The 21,422-nt window shown below is 43.7% G+C and overlaps 1 protein-coding gene across 1 annotated transcript in view; it reads right to left on the bottom strand.

The window, feature by feature from the left end:
- Positions 1 to 3,088: 3,088 nt before the first annotated feature.
- CHRND (cholinergic receptor nicotinic delta subunit) overlaps positions 3,089 to 21,422 on the bottom strand; it is an 85,699-nt gene continuing 67,365 nt past the window's right edge. The window contains exons 10-12 of the mRNA XM_077292916.1: positions 7,003 to 7,213; positions 4,833 to 4,951; positions 3,089 to 4,125 (exon numbers count right to left, since the gene is read on the bottom strand). Of these exons, the coding sequence (XP_077149031.1) occupies positions 3,943 to 4,125; positions 4,833 to 4,951; positions 7,003 to 7,213 (513 nt within the window). The 3' untranslated portion in view covers positions 3,089 to 3,942. The remainder of the gene's footprint in view (positions 4,126 to 4,832; positions 4,952 to 7,002; positions 7,214 to 21,422) is intronic.

The following is a 21,422-nucleotide window of genomic DNA, read 5'->3' as shown; positions in this document are numbered from 1 at the left end:
TTTTGTAAAAATAATGAGAGAGTTTCATTGCCGGTTACGACTGATATCCCAGCCACAATTGGATCTTTGGGTTTCATGGCCTATCCTGTTTTGGATCCTAATGATATAGAAATGACTGCTACTTTAGCGGGTTTATGTGACAATAGTGAGGAAGTGGTTGAAACGAATTCGATTCCCCTAAAACCCTTGTCAGTCGATCCCTTTATAGGGGGGTGAAATCCAGCTGGATGCCACCAGTATCGCCGGGTAATTCTATAGATCTTTTCCAGGATCTGGTTATTAAGGATATAGAAGCAGTGTTATATAGACAACCATCAAAAAATTTATCAAGGCAGGAAGAAACTGCTCTCCGAGATATACAAAAATGGGATGATATTGTCATCAGAAAAGCCGACAAGGGCGGTAATCTAGTGATACTAGATAAGTCCTATTATATTGAAGAAGCGCTTTCACAATTGAATGATTCCAACACTTATTCGATCCTAGAGAGCAACCCAACCAATACATTTAAAGAAAAACTAAGAAGTCTCCTAAGAAAATATGTGGAAAAAGGGACAATAACCAAGGGGAGAGCGGAAAAATTACTACCTGAATTCCCACTGTATCCGCATTGGTACAGTATCCCTAAAATCCATAAAAATGCGGAAAAACCGCCCGGTAGACCGATAGTTTCGGGAAAGGACTCGGTGACAGAACCGTTATCTCAGTTTTTGGACTGGTTGTTAAAACCCTTGTTATCCAAGATTCCTTCTTTTGTAAAGGATTCAGGGGATTTTCTTTTAGCCTTAAAAGACTTCCAATGGCAACCGACTTTTGCACTTGCTTCAATTGACATTGTTAACCTCTACACAAGAATTCCACAACAGAAGGGATTAGAAGCAATCCATCGGATTTTGTCAAACACAGATAAAGACCAGAATTTCATTTCATTCGTACTGGATGGGGTAGAATTTGTTCTAGCGCATAATGCGTTCAAATTTTTGGACAAATGGTACCTCCAAAGGGTTGGCACCGCGATGGGTACTCCGGTGGCATGTGTCTTCGCGAATCTGTTTTTGGCAGCATTCGAGGAGAAACATGTCACCGGACCCCAGAACCCATATCTGAAGCATATACGGCTTTATTTAAGATTTGCCGACGATATTTTTATGGTGTGGGATGGCGGTGAGCAGATTTTCAATGATTTTGTATCTTTTTTTAATGAAAATAACGATGAAAATATGAAATTCACGGCAGTGTTTGGCAATAAAGAATTAGAATTCTTAGATGTTAAAGTAGAAATTAGAGAGGAAAAGATTAGAACTAGTGTACATAGGAAAATAACGGCAACAAATAATATTCTGCACTTTCAGAGTTCTCATCCTGACCACACGAAACATAGTATTCCATACAGCCAAATGGTAAGGCTCAGAAAAATCAATAACAACGAAGATAGTTATAAAAATCAAATTGGTGAATTAAAAACACGTTTTATAAATAGGGGTTATCCGAAACACATACTTCAGCAAGCAGAATTAAGGGCGGCCAATTTAACTCAATGGCAATTGTTAGAGAGGGAAAGCGTAAAGCAATTAAAAATGGGGCGCAAAACCGCAAGGAAAATCGCAGGTTTACGTTCACATTCAAACATAGCCCTTTAGATAAAGACATCCATGCTTCCATTCGAAAAAATTGGCACGTCCTTCAGAAAGATGTGGACTTTAGAAATCTATCGGCCTCTGCTCCCTTATTTGCATACAAACGCTCAGTCAATATAGGAGATTTAGTGGTAAAAAATCGAATTCAGTCAACTAGTAATAATTGGATGAATAAAGCATTACCGCATGGTAATTTTAAATGTGGAAATTGTAGTGTGTGTCACCTACATAAAACTGATAATCCCTTAAAAGTCGGCACGGTAGAGCATTTTGTAAAGGATTTCATAACGTGTAAAGGCAAATTCTTAGTGTATGTAATGTTTTGCCCATGCCGTCGCTTTTACATTGGCAAAACAATAAGACCCTTGATGGTCCGGTTTCGCGAGCATTACAATTCAATTTTGACAGGCAAGGGACACGTACGCTTTGTGAAACATATGCAAGATGTGCATTGCGGCGACCCAAGCCAGTTACGCTTTGCAGGTTTAGAAGTGGTTAAATTTCCACAGCAAGGCGGTAATCATGATAGATTACTATTGCAACGCGAGGCTAAGTGGATTCTAAAAACAAACGCTCAAGGACCATGGGGTCTTAATGACAAACTCGATATGGCAATTTTCATCTAATTTATTCGTAATATGCAGCCTGTTTTGCGGAGTTTGTTTGTTTTTAAATTGTATATATTATTTGTTTGTTATAATCGGGTGAGCTTGATCCTATAAAAGGAAATGACATCACCAGTTTTACTCACATGGACCCGTAGAAGCGCCACAGCGCGAAACGGCCGTCGTCCCGGCTCCGCACACTCCCGCTCCCTAATGCACTCCTGCCGCCGCCACGTTATGTCCACTATGGCTTGTCATGTCAAATAAAGGACTCATATTTTGATGAAGATTGTGGGTGAGTGCTGCATTTCTTTCTCTTTTCTATGCAATGGAATCATGCACTTTATATGCCGAGCACCACCCGGGTCTCATTTGGAAACGGAATCCGTCCTATCTGAATAGATCACAATTGCCGCATTGCAACCATTGCATAGCTTGTTCAGTGCCGGATACATGTTTTTCTTGTCTTGGATGGGAAAAATAGAAAAGTTATGGCTCTGAGAAGAAGGGTAGCAAAAATCGAAAACGCAAAACCGGAAAAAGCTCCGGGGGTTAAGGGGTTAAAGTGACCTGTGATCTACAGAATAGAGAGCAGGAGTGAAGGGAGACTATGTTTCCCTGCTCTACCGCACAGTTTATATAGGAGTGCACAACACGACGATATAGTTAAGTGTAGCGGTAACTCCAGGTGGCCACCTTTGAGTGTGGGGCCCAAGGCTGCCGTCCCCTCTGACCCCCCGGGAGCTACGCTAGTGATTGTAAACAATTCCTTGCTCCGACATTATTGAAATTTTAATCTCAAGGTCTCCCTTTGAGATTAAAAAAATACCACGTACTATTTTCATTCCATTTATCTTTAATGTATTTGATGTCTGAATATTCGCAAAACCTTTTTTATGTAAAAAAAAAAACAAAAAAACTTTACACACATTTGAAGACTTTGATCTAATTAAACAATTATAAAGGATATTCCCTATATAAAATAACTTCAAAATGTAACAGATAAACCTATAAAGACACCACCACTGGCAAATTTGTAAAAGAGAAACATATTTTAGACACTGATTAAGTGCCATAAGAATGTATGCTTGTAATAATTCATTTAAAGGGAGTCCTTATACATCTTATAGTATGGGGAAACATGACCCTTCTTGGCACTGATAGACTTCTAGGTGCAGGAAGAGTGAACTGTTAACGATTATGCAATTTAGCTAGCAAGTGATCAGTGGCAGTTGTCAATAAACGATCCTTACGCTATTCCCCAATATGGCTGAAGCTCATGACTTCAGTGTTTGGAACAAGTAAATCCCAATGAATTCCGTGGACATCACATTACATCCGCGAGGTTGATGCCACAAGCATATAAAGTCAGTGTGCATGCACTCCCCATGGATTCCACAGCACAGGCAAGGGATCTCAGCGCCTCGAATGAGCACTCATCAGTCAAACTGGAGAGATTGGGGACTTAGTGACAACAACCAGAGCACTTGCTTGGTCTGGAATTGCCTATGGGTGATTTATATAATCATTTTCTCTACACATTGAGCTCTATGAGCACCAAGAAAAGAATGTATCCACACTTTTCTCTTGCCACAGTGTTTAATCTAAATAGGAGGAATCTGCTGGAAGATCCTCTTTAAAACCATATTTCCGGGTCCATGTGGACTTGTATATGTTCAGTTGGACCTTGATGTCAGGTTCTATATCAATCTTTTATGTCCTTCCTTATAATCATAGGGGTCACCAGCGAAAGGGTATAAAGGTGGTTGATTGTAAGCTCCTCCCAAAAATATCCAAAGGGTCCCGATGATCATAACTGGTGTCACGATAAAAAGGCACAATCGATCAACTGTCCGAGCAACGCGATACCAGTTGTCCTTTTCCTGCAAGTGAAAATATGGGGAAAAAGTCAAAGATGTAAAAAGGCAAATGGGTTTGTGTGGGAATTATGCAAAATTACTAATTAGAAAATTGGACCTAAAGGGAATAATATTTTGTCCCTGATTTCTCATCAGTGTTTTTTAAGTCACTTTCCTTTTTTGTTTTGTGGTATTAGTTGCTGTTTTTGGCACCAAGTTTATCAAAATGTCTTATGCAATTCATGAATTTGGTGCAAAGTAAAAAATGGGCTTTTTCTGTGTTGAACTGCTTATGCGAACTTTGGTGCAAATTTGTGCGAAAATAGCAGGCATACTCCAAAAAACACCCAGGGGACTGGAGTGAAATTGTGCCAAATTTTACCTATTGATGAATCAGGCTGAAACATCTAGAATTGCTAAACTTCACCCACAAAACTGAAAACCAAAAAAACAGGCAAGCAAATATAAAATTGATTTAATCGAAGGCGTGACTAGAATAGTGAATTAGGTGGAAACAAAAACAAGTCACAAAACTAAACAAAAAACAGGCGCAAAAGCGATGATGAATCGGTGCTTTAGTGCCTTTTCATCTGGCTCATAACATATATGGTGCATGAAGTCACTGCATTACTGCATTGACCAGCGATCAAAGGAAAAGAACAGTAAATTATACTGTGAAATTCAGCAATCTTTCTAGTTTAAGATGAATGACACATAAAATCCATACATACCTCATTGTAGTCATTCTTATCTCGCATGTGCTTGACAATAAAGTTGGCTCCATCAATGGCTGGTTTAATTTCTCCATATAGTTGGTCATGAGAACTGTCTGTATTCAGCGGATTCACCCCTGCAAATGATGGCCAAAAAGATGCAAAATATGTCAGTAAAGAGAGGTTATTTTTATAACAGGATTTTAGGAAACGATGAAGGTGCCTAAGGCTAGAGAGCCCATGTTCTCCACATACATGGATGCTCTGACAGAGTATTATGAACCAACAACATTACGGTGTGTGCAACTGTAAAGTGTCCAAGAGCAGTAGTTGCAACCGAGCTTCTGTCCGGTTGCACTGTGGAACTTTACAGACAAGTGGTGTTCCAGTCTTAGTGTGCTGGAGGGTGTGGGGAGCATCACACTCATTTGTAGGCCGCAGGACTCTGCTGCCTCCAGGTTTCCGTCCTCAGGAGCCACACGCACACAATACATGGGACACCAGGTTCGTTGTACCAGTCAAACATTTACTATACAGTCCACATTCATCAAGTGGATACAAGCCGAATAGGGCAGAGCAATTCACACTTCCTTCCTCCTCAGTACAGCTCCTCTTCCGTTTTGCCAACCGTTTGTTCTGGACTACTCCCAAGCCCTCTGATTACATCAGCCTCAGGGATTCTTTGTCCACTCCAGCAATGCACCCAGTACTACCACTTTCCCCCATGTAGTTCCACATCCACTGATCTTGTAATATCAGAAGACCAGGTCCATTCGATTGTACCTGGCCTGAGCAATAGGCTCCAGACGCTGTTGGAATGTTCATCAGGGAACTCTATTTGGCCTCCCACTGACTCGATCGTTTGGCCCATGCTGCCCCTAGCAACCTACCCCACCTGAACTTGAACTCCACTGTACACTTCATTAGCTGACAATGAACTCCCTCTTACTAGGAAGTGCCCCCCCTTTTTATCAGCATTAGTGCTGACCCACTGGGTTAATCCTATTCTTTACCATTTCCTATCTTACATGCTAAACCTACTTATTGTTATTCTATACTCAAATTAAGCATTAACACCTTATATAATGTACATCACCATAATACATTACATTTATCGCATGTTACTTTTACATATAAAACCGCACAACGATATTTACATAGCGCCTGCACTCTTTGATGTGATGCTACCGGGAAGGGAACAGTGAAGGGAGCAGAAGACACACTGGGACTTCCTCTACGCGTCCCCCACTATGGTCCCGTGTGTTGTGCGGCTGGCCTCATAACTCAATGAACACTCACCATTGTGGCGCCGTGCAGGAGGACAGAGATACCAACCAGTGAGCGCTCTCATCACTGATGGGAAAGCGTCCATTAGTCAGTGGCCTCTCTCCTTGCATGACTTGCCCCCTTTGTCAATGCCCGAACTTGGATCTAGGTATCTACATGGATGGGAGAGCTTGACACAGGGCCTCTTGACTGAGGGGCCCTATAGCGGCTCCATAGTCTGCCGCTATGGGGAGTACGCCCCTTCCTGCAAGGACCTCCTTCCACCTCTGGGCACCACAGCAGCTACACAGGCGGTATGTCTGCCCCTGTACCAAGACATTCTTTAAAAAGAATGCAATTTGCTAGGATTGTTAAGATGATATGAGGGTGGACATTTCAGCAAGATAATGATACCAAACACACAGCCAAAGAAACTCTCATTTGGTTTCAGACAAAGAAAATAAAGCTGCTAGAATGACCCAGCCAATCACCTGACCAGAATCTAATAGAAAATGTAGGAAATGAAGTAAAGCTCAGGGTTCATAGAAGGAGGCCATGGAATCTTCAGGATTTGAAGAGTATTTGTGTGTAAAAATGGACCAAAATCAAAGCTGAGCAATGCATGTGACTAGTTTCTCCACACAGGAGGTATGCTGAAGCTATCACCACCAACAAAAGCTTTTGTAAGTAGTATTAAATATATTTCAGTATTGCCTGTGTGGATTGCATGGGTCGTTACAGACCTCTTGTGAGAATTTCATGCCAATAGCACCTTTAGAAAAATATTTACATAAAAAATTGATGACATGTTCAATAATTATTTAATACACTGTATATATGCATGCCTATATTTTATTTACTTTACTTTATTTACTTATATTTGTATGGACAATAAATTTAGGGAAATGAACACAGTACTTACTGGCAGGTGTAGCACGACTGGTCAGACCATGCCGCTCAGCATGCTTCTCAAACATAAGTTCACTTCTAGATTTCACACTGAAATACTCCTCTGCTTTTGCAATGTATCCCACAGAACTGCTGCGTCTCTGGAGAACCCCATTCCATGGTTCAGGGTCAGGTTCTGCTGGTTGGGACATATGTAATAAGCGGGGCAGTTTGTTCAGAAAGATCTGAAAAAAAAATATAAGGAAATCAGTGTAGTGTAGATATATCATCATGTATAACTTAACCAATGCTTTAATATTATGCCAAACTATTTACCTGATAGAACTATAAGGACATATTTATGCAAACTGAGTAGAGAGGGTTTACCTACAATGTGCGCAAGTAAAGTTGCAGTCAAGATGATCAAAACCTCATTAAAAATCACGGTAGGTTTATCAGCAAAATGTTGAAACTTTCTGCTCTTTGCAATAAACCAATCAAGAACAAGTTATATAACTCAATAGAACTACTGTAATATAACAAATGGTTTCTCCAAATTTTGCACAAATTGTTGCTTTTAATGACTACTGCAGAATCAAAATTATTCAATACCTTCATGAGAAGCGTCTTTAATACCTAGTAGACAACGACCTGCTACAAACGTGATGCATCGCAAGACATCAGCTTCTGTCAATGTTCCAGAAAAATATTAGTCCATTCCTTATGGGCAATGGCCTCAAGTTCACTGATATTCTTGGGTTTGAGTGCTGCAACCACCTTCTTTAAATTCCACCAAAGTTTTTCTATGGTGTTGCAATCAGGTAACACATGCATGGAGAGCCTGTTTGTTGGGCTCTTCATGCATGTGTCGTGACTGTCACACAGCCGCGACACATGCAGCGGTGGCGTCGGACAGCTGATCAGCCGGAGCGTTCCAGGAAGCTCGGTTCCCTCTGCAGCTTATTTGGTAAGCGCTATAGCTTGCTGAATAAGCCCTGACCCAATCAAATTCGCTCATCTCTAATTGCAATCATTAGGGGCAGCTCCGGCAGCTAGCGTCGTCAAGATATAGCCAGAGGTTTGTACACTGGGCAGCAGTAGGATATTGAGGATAAGAGGGAATCGTAGTCAGGATATAGTCAGAGGTCGGTAAACATAGCAGCAATAGGATCTTGAGGATAAGCAGTAATTATAGTCAGGATATAGTAAGAAGTCCGTACACAGAGCAGCAGTATAGTTGGGAGGATAAGCAGGTAATGTAGTCAGGATATAGCCAGAAGTTGGTACACGGAGCAGCAGTAGCATCTTGAGGATAAGCAGCAGGTGGGAAGAAGCTAGACTAAAGTCTGGGAGCTCAATCATCTCACAATGAAGGAAATGCAGTGCCTGGTTTAAGTAGGGTGATCAATCAGGAGATCATAGGGTGAGCCAATCAGTAACTTGGGGTGAAGACATCAGGAACTCAGGTTGGAGACATCAGGAACAACACAGATACTAGTATCTGATTTAGCAAGGAACTGTCCAGCGAGCTGAACAGCTAAGAGGGAAGAGCTGCTGCCTGATGCACAAGAGCTGCTGGGTTTGAATCCTGACAGTTCTCCCCTCCTTCCAGGATGGCCTCTGGACATCTCAGTTGCTGGCTTCTCTGATGAAAGACTGTTGTAAACCTAGGAGCATGGACGTTGCCCTCCAGTTCCCAAGAATTATCTTCTGGCCTGTAAACCCTCCATTGCACTAAATATTTCAATCTTCTTGAGTCCAGAATTTTATCCACAATGTACTCTTCTTCACCATGAACTTTTCTGATGGAGGAGGTGGCTGAGTTCTTCCTGGAAACAGGCTTTCGCTGAATGGTTTGAGCAAGGATACATCAAATGCAGAATTTATTTTCAGGCTGTTAGGAAATTTTAAACAGAAAGCAACTGGGTTAATTTATGCAGAAATTTAAAAAGGTCCTATGAATTTTTTACCCAATTTAGAAGACGGTACTTTCGTTTTCAAATTTTTATTAGATAGCCAAACCTTCTCACCAACCTGAAGTGTAGGAGGGGCTTTGCGATGTTTATCCGCTGTTTCTTTGTAATCTTCTTGGGGCTTTTGTAGCATCTTAATTAGTTCTCCCTAAGCTTTCTGCAACTTTGTAAGTCTGTCAGTAACAGCAGGAACCAAAGTATTCAAGGAAGATTAGGAATAAATACCGGATGCAAGCCATAGCTAGCAAAATATGGGCATTGGGATGTAGACCTGTGCTTGGAGTTATTATAAGCAAATTCTGCTGTTGGTTATATTCCACCCAGTCATCCTGTAGGTAAGAAATATTATTGTATTGTTCAGGAGTTTGGTTAGTTCTTTCAGTTTGGCCATTGGATTGTGGGTGGAAGGCAGTAGACAAATTGACAGTAATTCCTAAAGCTGTACAGAACTTTTTCAAAAATTTTGAAGAAAACTGAACACCTCTATCAGAAATTACATTGTCAGGAATTCCATGTAGCCTAAATATCTTGTTGACCACTAATTCTGCAGTTTGTTCAGCGGTAGGAATCCCTTTAATTGGAATAAAATGAGCCATCTTTGTGAGCCGATCCACCACAACAAGGATAGCAGTCATTTCCTTAGAGCAGAGGTCCCCAACCTTTTTTGCACCAGGGACCGGCTTTAAGCAAGACCAGTTTTCCATGGCCTGGTGGGGCAGGGCCGGGGTTTTGTTCATATGGGGGTGGGGTTATGGAGGGATGGAGCTTAGTGCATACTTATCATATAATTATGACATTTATAATGAGAATGTGACTTTGTTGAATGATTGCATATGCTAGCAATGCACCTTGCGGTGTGTTTACAATGTGCCACACTGAACAGAGACGTGCCACCACTAATTCATGCCCTCAAGCAGCTATTCCGTGTCTTTCATGTGTGACAGGGCCCAGGAGCATCACTGGAGATCAGATTTTGCAAGTAAAAGGGTCAGTGAGCACGCAGCAGAGCAGACCCAGGCTCAGCAGCAGCAGGCTGCATCCCATATTCCCCCCGCCCCCACAAAGTGCAGACGAGTCACTGACTCACTCACTGCTTCACCGGCCCGTCCATCACCCTCGTTGTGGACACAGCAGGAGAGGGTGCTGCACGGTCCTCACTGCAGCTGCTGCTTGTCTTTTCCTACTTGGCGCTGCCGCTGCTGGACCTCATGTCCTGGACGGTGACCTGGTGGACGCTGCGCTGGACGACGTGGGGCTCTCTCTCTGTCTTCTTGCTCTTAGGATGATGAGCCGACCGGAAGTAACAGGAGAGATGACCCAGCGTCGCCCGGAAGTGTATTGTGTGTATCCATGGTGAGGGCCGGCGGGGGTGAGTATTGCTGCTATTGCAGCTGCGCAGCGCCAGGAGCTGGCGAAACAGCTCAGACAGAGCTCTGTGGCTGTGGACCCCCTGCAGCCGAGGTGCCGCCGGGCGCCGGGGATGATGAGGGATTTAATTGTGCGAGCTCTGACCAGGCGCAAGGCCGCGGAGCTAGCTGTCAGCGGCGCCGCGGACCGGCTGAAAAACCCCAACGGCCCGGTCCTGGTCCGCGGACCGGCGGTTGGGGACCTCTGCCTTAGAGGGAGGTAGGTCCATGATAAAATCCATTGAGATTTATCCCCAAGGCCTGGATGGAACTGGAAGAGGTTGAAGGAGTCCTAGAGGTGAGGATCATGGTGTCTTCTTCCATGCACATGTTAAACAGGAGGAAGCATATTTTTTCTCACATCCTTCCTACAATTAGGCCACCCAAAAGAATGAAGCAGTATTTATTGCGTTTGCATGACTCCAGAGCGTCCTACAAATTTAGAATCATGAACAAGATTGAGGACTTCAAGTCGAGCAAATTCGGGGGCGTATATTTGTGGTTCTGCATCCAAAACCCCTCCTTGAAAGAAAGATTAACATCTTTACAAGAATGGTTAAGAAAAAAGTTAGTTAGTTTGGTGTCCATTTTTAATTTTTGTTAAAAATTCTTTGGTGTCCAGTATTCCCCTAAAAATGTTTGGGGTGAGAATGGTACAGCCAGTGTTAGATCTCTCCTGAGGTTCGGTAAATATCCAGGACAGAGCTGTTTCTTGAACCAGGCCAACAAGAAATTAAAAAAATTAAACCTGGAGAAAAATAACAACATGCTTGTCCTGCAGATAACCCCCTTAGCTGTACAGATGAATTCTACATTTTTGTGGTCATTAAGGACAGTCACTGGATGATTGGCCCCTTCCAAAAGATGTCTCCATTCAGAGAAAGCAACTTTAACCCCCTCATGACTGGAGGTAATTTTGTTTTTGCGTTTTCTGCTCCCCTTCTTCCCAGAGCCATAACTTTTATATTTTTTGGTCAAAATGGCCATGTGAGGGCTTTTTTTTTGTATTCTTGAATGACACCATTGGTTTTAACGTATCATGTTCTGGAAAACGGGAAATAAATTCCAAGTGCCATGAAATTGCAAAAAAAAGTTCAATTCCACAGTTGTTATTTTTTTTTTTACCATGTCCTCTAAATGCTGGTAGTAACCAGCCATTATGATTCTCCATATCATTACGAGTTCATAGATACCAAACATATCTAGGTTCTTTTTTATTTAAGTGGTGAAAAAAAACCTTTGGTTAGACAAAAAAATGGCACCATATTCTGAGATCTATAGCGTCTCCATTTTTCGTGATCTGGGGCTGGATGAGGGCTTATTGTTTGTGCACAGAGCTGACATTTTCATTGATAGCATTTTGCTGTAGATACAATCTTTTGATCGCTTATTATTGCATTTTATTGCAAACCAAAAAAATGTAATGCTGATGGTTTGAATTTTTTCACATTACACCATTTAGAGATTGGGTTAATTCTTTTTTTTTATATTGAAAGATCGGGCGATTCTGAATGGAACGATACCAAATATGTGTATATTTGATTTTTTTTTTATTGTTTTATTTTGAATGGGGCGAAAGGGGGTGATTTGAACTTTTATATATTTTTTTAATAACTTTTTTTATTACTTTTTGCATCCTTCAATAGTCTCCATGGGAGACTAGAAGCTGCAGTTGTTTGATCGCTTCTGCTACACATAGGCTATGATCAGATCGCCTATATGCAGCAGAAACGCTCACCTGCCGACCAGTGGAGCCAGGCTTAAGTAGGGTGCTCAATCAGGAGATCACAGGGTGAGCCAATCAGTTACTTGAGGTAGAGACATCAGAAACTCAGATTGGAGACATCAGGAATAACACAGGTACTAGTTTCTGATTTAGCAAGGAACTGTCCAGTGAGCTGAATAGCTCAGAGGGAAGAAATGCCACCTGATGCTGAAGAGCTGCTGGGTTTGAATCCTGACACAAATCTTAGTGAACTTTGAGGTCTGCTTGGGATAAATGTCTTTTTGGGAAGCCCAACGATGACCAAACTGCAACTTCCTCACGGAAGTCATTACTTTTTTTCATAGATGTCTACTTACTTGACTGAAAATATCTTCTCATATTCACACTGCAACTTTCCACTACCAGAGGAAGTGAAGCAACCCCAGAGCATCACCGTGCCACCACTATGCCTCACTATAGGCAGGGTGTTCTTTTTAGCATATGCTTCATTCATCCAAATATAATGCTGATCCATAGTCCCAAAAAGTCCTAGTTTTTTTCCATTGCTCTGCAAAAGAGAACCCCAAAATGTCTATGGTTTATTTATATAGTTTTAAGTATATTGAAGAGGTGTATTTTTTGCGGGTTGGGCAAAGAGAGCTTCAATGCATAGCAGTGCCTGCTGACATCACATCTTTCCATGAGTCTTTTACAGTCACTTGAGGGTTACTGACAATTTGCCTCTCCATGATTCATGGAATCTGGTGGGAAACAGTGATAGCTTCCTCTTTCTGCCATGTGTTGTTGAAGTCAGTATTCCTCTAACGTTGTACTTGCGAACTATAATTCCAACAGTACCTCATTCAATGAAATTGCTATGTTTTTGTATCCTTTACCTTGCTTGTGCAAGGTAGTATATCTCTTCTCTTAAAGTGAACCTGTCAGCAGGATTCTGCTGAGTAAACTACAGACAGTGTCAGGTCGGCGTCATTATACTGATTAAAGTGATACATTGGTTGATAAAATCCATTTTGTGGTTGTTGTTTAATGTTTATTTGCGGTTTTCAGTTAATGTGATTGTCGTGCTTCGGGGCATTCCTGTGGGCGGAGCTTTACGTGATGCTCTGCTTACAGATTTATCTGTTTTGTGCTTATGACAGGTCACTGATCCTTCAGTGACTTCCCCCCTATTTTATATACTGAATATACTGTTGTTTGAAAAACAAAAATCATGCAGGCCCCGGTGACGGGGTCTGCGTAGTAGCATGATAACATGGGTAATATGCATAAATTCATTTTATTTAGGCATTTTGTTTTCTTGGGAAATAAAAAAATATCTTAATCAAAATGGTACCAGCAGCCCTACCTGCACAGTAGCATCTATCGCGTTCTGGGAAATGCTACTGTGCCCACACCGTCGCCGTCATTTTGCTAGAGAAAAACAAAATTTGACTCCATCAAAATGGTGGCTGTGCCTGCACAGCAGTGTCTATCAGCGATCCGATAGATGCCACTGCGCTGGCACCGCTGGTGCCATCTTGATGGAGCCAATTTTTTTTCTATCAAAATGGTGCCTGTGCAGTAGCATCTATCAAGTTCTGATAGATTCTACTGCGCAGGCGCCGTCGGTGCCATCTTGATGGAGCCTATTTTTTTTCGCAAGCAAAATGGCGCTTGTGGCAGTGCCTGCACAGTAGCATCTATCACTTTCCGATAGATGCTACTGTGCAGGCGCTACTGGTGCCATCTTGAAGAAGCCTAATTTTTTTTCTCTAGCAAAATGGTGGCAGCGCCTGCGCAGCAGCATCTGGATGCATGAAAATGAATATGTGAGCAAAGCACCACATAAAGTTCTGCCCACAGACCACCCCAAAGCATGAGAATCTCATTAACTGAAAACTGCAAATAAAGATTAAACAACAACCATAAGACAGATTTCATCACTCAGGTATCATTTTAATCAGTATAACAGCGCCAACCTGACAGTGTCTGTAGTTTAATGTGCATAATCCTGCTGACAGATATGTTTTAACTGCTGCCTTGTACCACTCTCCTGACAATCCAAAAATATTAGTGAACTGGAGGACATTGCTCATGCGAAATGGGCTGAGATTCCATAAGCTGGTGTCTGGCTATTCATCAGATTGGTAGAAGGTCATATTTTCCAAAAGTTGGTCTACTAAGTACTGACGACTCTATTCATGATGGGCTTGAATAACTGAGAGTGTAGTAGTCATTAATGGTGGCATTTTGTGTTGAATTTGAAGAAACCATGTGTTATATTAATTGTGCTGTGTTATTTAAATTGTTCTTATTTCATTGGTTTATTGCACATGGCAGAAAGTTTGTAAATTTTGCAAATAAACCAAATTATGTTGAATAATTTGGTTTGCAACTGTACATGCCACAAAAAACCCAGTATACATCAGGACACAACTCTGAGAACGACAACCTACAAAGTGTGCACAGAACAATTTATCATAAATCAAATACAAAATACAATACAAAAAGACACTATTACATGAGAACAATTAAAAACTTTCAGATGAGGGTGGTCCATGTATGTAATTTACAGTTCATACACTAATGACACAATGCAGTTGTAATGGTAAGAAGAAGTAAAGGTCTCATAGTGTCTTTTTTTGTAGTTTCAACAAAAAATAATGACTTTGTGAGAAATAATTCCTTGTACGTTTTGTACTTTTTTGGTAAGGATTTTGTATGTTTCCGGTCACATTCTGTATGTGAATTACTTTGAAAGGCCGACTCCCCACACATATGAAGGCTCCTTTCTCCTTTTTGGCTTATACTAGACTGATATGTATTGGCAAACCTTTTCTTTGTTGTACAGTATAAAATAGTATGATAGACTACTCTATTCTGTCCAGAGGTACACTAAAGTATTGTATATTGCACTATATACTTTCTGTAATCATAGGACCCTAAGGACAATGTATGCCACTGTGTACTTTTGTAGTGTCATATGTAGTGTTGAGCAATACCTTCCGATATCCAAAAGTATCGGTATCGGATTGGATCGGCCGATATCCAAAAAATATCGGATATCGCCGATACTGATACCCGATACCAATGCAAGTCAATGGGACCAAAATATCGGAATTAAAATAAACCCTTTCTTTCCTTGTAGGCTCATTCTACATGAAGGAAAACAACTAAGAATAATGTAGGATGTATTGGGGGAGGTGGCGGAGACATTAAAGGCATAGAGGTTTAGCCCAATCAAATGGAATAGCAGGAATTTCAATTTTTTTTTTAAGACGTTCGGAGTTACAAAGATATTGACTATGTTAAGATTTTTTATATTTTGTCAGATATTGATGTTTCACTACTTCCATGCTCTTCACCTTCTTTTTTACTTCTCCAACGCTTTCTTCTTCATCATCCTCAGCAGCAGCATCTTTTACATCAACTTCTTCTTCACCTTATTCATCTTCTTCTTCATCTTCTACCTATTATTCTTTTTTGTTACATTCTTCATATTCTTTCTATTCAACTATTATTCTTCTTCATATTCTACTTCTTCATCATATTCTTATTTGTGACATGCATTCCTGTAGTTATCTATAAAAGTTTGAAGATTACACCTTCCGTTCTGCCTGTCACAAATGAGTAACAACAGGATTTGTCTGCATTCAGTTAGGCCTGCAGCAGCAGGCTTTTTCCAGGGGCACCACGAGGAGGAATGAACTCACCCCCATACACTGCTTAGTCTTCTTCTGCTTATAATTTAGATAATATCTTTTGCTCTGATGTTTAGTCTTATGCTTAATGTTCTTCTGCTCTTTGATCTGCAGCTTCTTATTCTTCTGCTTCTCGGTCTCCAGGGTTGTCATCTCCAGGGTCGTCGTCTCCAGGGTTGTCATCTCCGGGGTCATCGTTGTCTTCGGGGTGGTCTTCAGGGTCGTCGTCTCCAGGGTCGTCGTCTCAGGGGTCGTCGTCATCTTAGGGGTGGTCTTCAGGGTCGTCGTCTTTAGGGTCTTGAACTTGGAAATGTAGCAGAAGGTACAAGAAGGCTGAGGAAATGCTGAGAACCAGCTGATGGTACTGGAACCTGGATGGCTACCCGAAGGTCCAAGAGCCAATGGAACTACTGAGGACCAGCTGACTGTACTGGAACCCGGTTACAAAGCAGGAGGTACCCGTGCCAGAAAGCACTACCAAGGACCACCTGACGTTGGTGGAACTCGGATACCCAGAAGGAGGCACCTAAGCCAAAGGCTCTGCCCGAAACCAGCTGACGGTACTGGAACCAGGATGGGGAGCAGAAGGTACTAGAGCAAAAGACACAGCCGAGAACCAGCTGACGGAACTGGAACCCGGATGGGTAGCCGAAGGTACAAGAGCCAATGGAACTACTGAGGACCAGCTGACGTTGCTGGAACCCGGTTACTAAGCAGGAGGTATCCGTGCCAGAAAGCACTACCAAGGACCACCTGATGTTGGTGGAACTCGGATACCCAGAAGGAGGCACCTAAGCCAAAGGCTCTGCCCGGAACCAGCTGACGGTACTGGAACCAGGATGGGGAGCAGAAGGTACAAGAGCAAAAGATGCTGCCGAGAACCAGCTGACGGAACTGGAAACCGGATGGGTAGCAGAAGGTAAACGAGCCAATGGAACAACCGAGGACCAGCTGACGGTACTGAAACCCGGTTACTAAGCAGGAGGTACCCATGCCAGAAAGCACTCCCAAGGACCACCTGATGTTGGTGGAACTCGGATACCCAGAAGGAGGCACCTAAGCCAAAGGCTCTGCCCGGAACCAGCTGATGGTAGTGGAACCAGGGGGACCTATTCAAGATTGTCTTCCTAAGAACCAGCTAATGGTGCTGGAACTTTGATAGGCAGAAGAAGGTCCACAGGAAAAACAAAAGTAGCTAGGCCTCGAGCTGGCCGTGGTTATTGAAAATTCACAGTCGTACAGGGGGAGTTTGTCCTATTGGCACTACTGAACCAGCCTTGATTGCCAGTTCCTGCAGCCCACATAGGAAGCACCTAAACTGCAGGCACCATGGAGTCAGCTAACCCGACCTCAACCCGACAGGACAACGTATTGGAGGCCAAGTGACCTTGACACTACCTGGAAACAGCTGGCGTGCTGTAACCGGGCTGGGCAGGAGGGAGTACCTGTGGCAAAGACACTTCTGAGCAGCAACTAGCGGTGTTGGAGCCCAGGGACAGCAGGAGGAGCAGAGTGCAGCTGGCGTTACTGAACCCCACTAACACAGGAGTGAGTGTTTTTTTCTGTGCAGACAGCACTTCCGGGCAGCAACTAGCGGTGTTGGAGCCCAGGGTCAGCAGGAGGAGCAGAGTGTAGGCCGAAGCCTGCACTCGGGACAGTTTAATATCTGTTGTTGTGTCAGCGTGGCGGTCGCAAGACACATTGCCGGATACACAGCTGGGGATCAGCTGACATTACTGAAACCCAATAACAGAGGAGCAACTGTTGACTGTGCAAACAGCACTTCTGGGCAGCAACTAGTGGTGCTGGAGCCCAGGGTCAGCAGGAGGAGCAGATTGTAAGCTGAGGCCGAATTGGAGCAAATTGAAAGGGAACCTTTAAACCCCCCCAGGCGTTAGTAACTGAAAGAGCCACCTTGTGCAGCAGTAATGCTGCAAAAGGAAAAGGTGGCTCTTTTAATTATGCTACTTGCACACGCTGAACGAAACACTTATCAAATTTTGCCCCTCATACCGTGAAACCGTCACAGAGGCGGGACTTTCCTTCTGAATGAGACGCAGCACAGCTGTCAAAAATACCCCCCTGGCGCTGGCCACAGCATCCTGAGCGTTGCTTTTTTGTGTACCGGAGTCTGCGCTGTTATGTTATCCCTTGGCCATGCGCTGTTAGCGCCCCCTGTCTTCTGACATCATTTGATGTCAGCCTGTGCGGTCACGCTGCCCATGAATCCCAGCCCTGCAGTATCTTCGGATTTATTCACACTGCGGGGCTGGGATTCATGGCCTTGCACAGTAAATATGTTCGCCTCTCACTCATGTCCTTACGCCTGCTTCAGACTGTGCGGCGTCAGCTGATCCCTAATCACATGCCACGGCCGTGAAGCCGCATAGTCTGAAGAAGGTGGAAGGAGATGAGTGAGAGGCGAAGATATGCACTGCGCATGCCCATCAATCACAGCCCCGCAGTGAGAATAAATAAGACACTGCGGGGCGTGATCTCGGCCAGGGCGGCCGCACAGGCGCAGCCAGCCTGACAACAAATGATGTCAGAAGCTGGGCAGCGCTAACTGCGCATGGCCAATGGATAACTTAACAGCGCAGGCTCAGGAACAGATTCAAACAACGCTGAAGAGGCGGCGCATGGCGACAAGGGGGTTGCTGCGTGTCATTACGAAGGAAAGTCACACCTCCGGGACCGTTTAACGGTATCAGGGGAGACCTTTTATAAGTGTTTAGTTCTGCGCGTGCAAGGTGACTAACTAAAAGAGCCACCTTGTCCAAATGCAGCATTAGTGCTGCACAAGCTTGCTCTTCTAGTTACAAACGCCTGGGGTGGGGGGAAAGGTTCCCTTTAATTTCTGTTGTTATGTCAGCGCGGCGGTCGCAGGACACATTGCCGGATACACAGCAGGGGAGCAGCTGACGTTACTGAACCCCACTAACACAGGAGCAAGTGTTTTTCTCTGTGCAAACAGCATTTCTGGGAAGCAACTGGCGGTGATGGAACCCAGGGACAGCAGGAGGAGCAGAGTGTAGGCCAAAGCCTGAACTAGAGGCAGTTTAATATCTGAAGGAGTGTCAGCGTGGCGGTCGCAGGACACATTGCCGGAGACACAGCAGGGGAACTGCTGACGTTACTGAACCCCACTAACACAGGAGCAAGTGTTTTTCTCTGTGCAGACAGCACTTCTGAGCACCAACTGGCGGTGTTAGAGCCCAGGGATAGCAGGAGGAGCAGGCTAGAGTTATTGCCGCAACACAGCAGGGGAACAGCTGGCGTTACTGAACCCCACTAACACAGGAGCAAGTGTTTTTCTCTGTGCAGACAGCACTTCCGAGCACCAACTGGTGATGTTAGAGCCCAGGGATAGCAGGAGGAGCAGGCTAGAGTTATTGCCGCAACACAGCAGGGGAACAGCTGACGTTACTGAACCCCACTAACACAGGAGCAAGTGTTTTTCTCTGTGCAGACAGGACTTCTGAGCACCAACTGGCGGTGTTAGAGCCCAGGTATAGCAGGAGGAGCAGGCTAGAGTTATTGCCGCAACACAGCAGGGGAGCAGCTGGCATTACTGAACTCCAATAACAGAGTAGCAACTGTTAACTGTGCAGACAGCACTTCCGGGCAACAACTGGCGGTGTTGACGCCCAGGGAAAGCAGGAGGAGTAGGCTAGAGTTATTGCCGCAACACAGCAGGGGAACAGCTGGCGTTACTGAACCCCACTAACACAGGAGCAAGTGTTTTTCTCTGAGCAGACAGCACTTCCGAGCACCAACTGGTGATGTTAGAGCCCAGGGATAGCAGGAGGAGCAGGCTAGAGTTATTGCCGCAACACAGCAGGGGAACAGCTGACGTTACTGAACCCCACTAACACAGGAGCAAGTGTTTTTCTCTGTGCAGACAGGACTTCTGAGCACCAACTGGCGGTGTTAGAGCCCAGGTATAGCAGGAGGAGCAGGCTAGAGTTATTGCCGCAACACAGCAGGGGAGCAGCTGGCGTTACTGAACTCCAATAACAGAGTAGCAACTGTTAACTGTGCAGACAGCACTTCCGGGCAACAACTGGCGGTGTTGACGCCCAGGGAAAGCAGGAGGAGTAGGCTAGAGTTATTGCCGGATACACAGCAGGGGAACAGCTGATGTTACTGAACCCCAATAACACGGCAGCAAGTGTTGACTGTGCAGACAGCACTTTGTAATAATTATAGGGGATAACTCAGGAGACTCTTTGCGTGGAACAAGACAACTACAATACACAGTTTTATAAGTGGTAAAGTCTATATTATCACACGGTGATTCAAACAGGTGCAGAGAGAAACTCAAGTCCACAACACTTGGTGCAAATATCAAATGCAGCTCAGCAGTCTATAGGAAACTTCAGAGGAAAATGCAATCATGCAGAAAGTCTATGAAGCACAATTATTCTTGCGGATACTTGACACAAATAAGTCCTTGCTTAGTCCAAAACACAGATAGATATGCTTATAAGGCAGTTCAAATAATATCTTAGCTCCACCAGGGAGGTCTGGGTAATAGTCTTAGGTTCTTGCAGAGCAGAAACAGCTTACATGTCCAGAAAATGCAGGTGGAAGTAAACACGAGCAGCGGATGAAGGAGGATTACTGGAACTGGTGTATGCAGCAGGAACTCAGAGCAGAGTAGCAGGATCACCACACAGGTTCACAGGAGCAGGTATATAGCCAGGGAGTCACCAGAGGTCAGGAGCTGGATGCAAAGCAGAATACTCTAGCACAGACTGAAGGCTGGAGTGGAGTTTAATAGCAGGAAGACACAATGCACATGAGACTAAAGACGCCATCTTGGAAAAGGGCAGTAATGTACAAAAAGATAATAAAAAATGTTCAGAGTCCTGACATTACTCCCTCCTTAGAAGCGGCCTCAGGATGATCCTGGACCTGGTTTCTCAGGGAATCTCTGATGAAAACGAGAAATCTTCTGTTGGGCATTGATGTTTTCCACAGGGTCCCAAGAGTCTTCCTCAGGGGGATATCTGTTGTGAATTCTGCTCTTGGGCTCCCTCCGGTGGTTGTTGGTGGTAGTGCAGTTGTCTTGGGGTTGTAATCCGGGCAGGTGTTTCTGCTGATTGCAGCTCTATTAGGTATTTAGGTGTGCAGGATCCATGAGTCCATGCCAGTTTTCCATTGTACTTGGAGGGATTGCATCTCTCTCTGGCTCCTCATGCCCTGCTGCCAATTCAGCTAAGATAAGTGTCTGTTTTTTTTGTCTCTGTGCACACATGCAGTGTGCTTTGCAATTCAGTGCAATTCATTGTGTTTTTGTCCAGCTTAGACTTTGTTTGGATTTTTCAGTCATGCTGGATTCTCAGGAGATGCAGATATACTTTCTATGTCTTTAGTTAGATATAGAATATTTGTATTATCTGCTGTGGATATTATTAGGATTTTAATACTGACCGCTTAGAATTCTGTCCTATCCTTTTCTATTTAGCTAGAAGTGCCTCTTTTGCTAAATCCTGTTTTTCTGCCTGCGTGTGTCTTGACCGATCATAAAAATCTGATTTACCTCAAATCTGCCAAGCGGCTGAATCCTAGACAGGCTCGATGGTCCCTGTTTTTCTCCCGTTTTTATTTCGTGGTCTCGTATCTTCCGGGTTCTAAGAATGTTAAGGCTGATGCCCTCTCTAGGA

Source organism: Ranitomeya variabilis, chromosome 2 (assembly GCF_051348905.1).
Source record: "Ranitomeya variabilis isolate aRanVar5 chromosome 2, aRanVar5.hap1, whole genome shotgun sequence".
Taxonomy (NCBI): Eukaryota; Metazoa; Chordata; class Amphibia; order Anura; family Dendrobatidae; genus Ranitomeya; species Ranitomeya variabilis.
The sequence above is the reverse complement of the archived record's forward strand: the minus strand, read 5'-3'. Positions and strand labels throughout refer to the sequence as shown.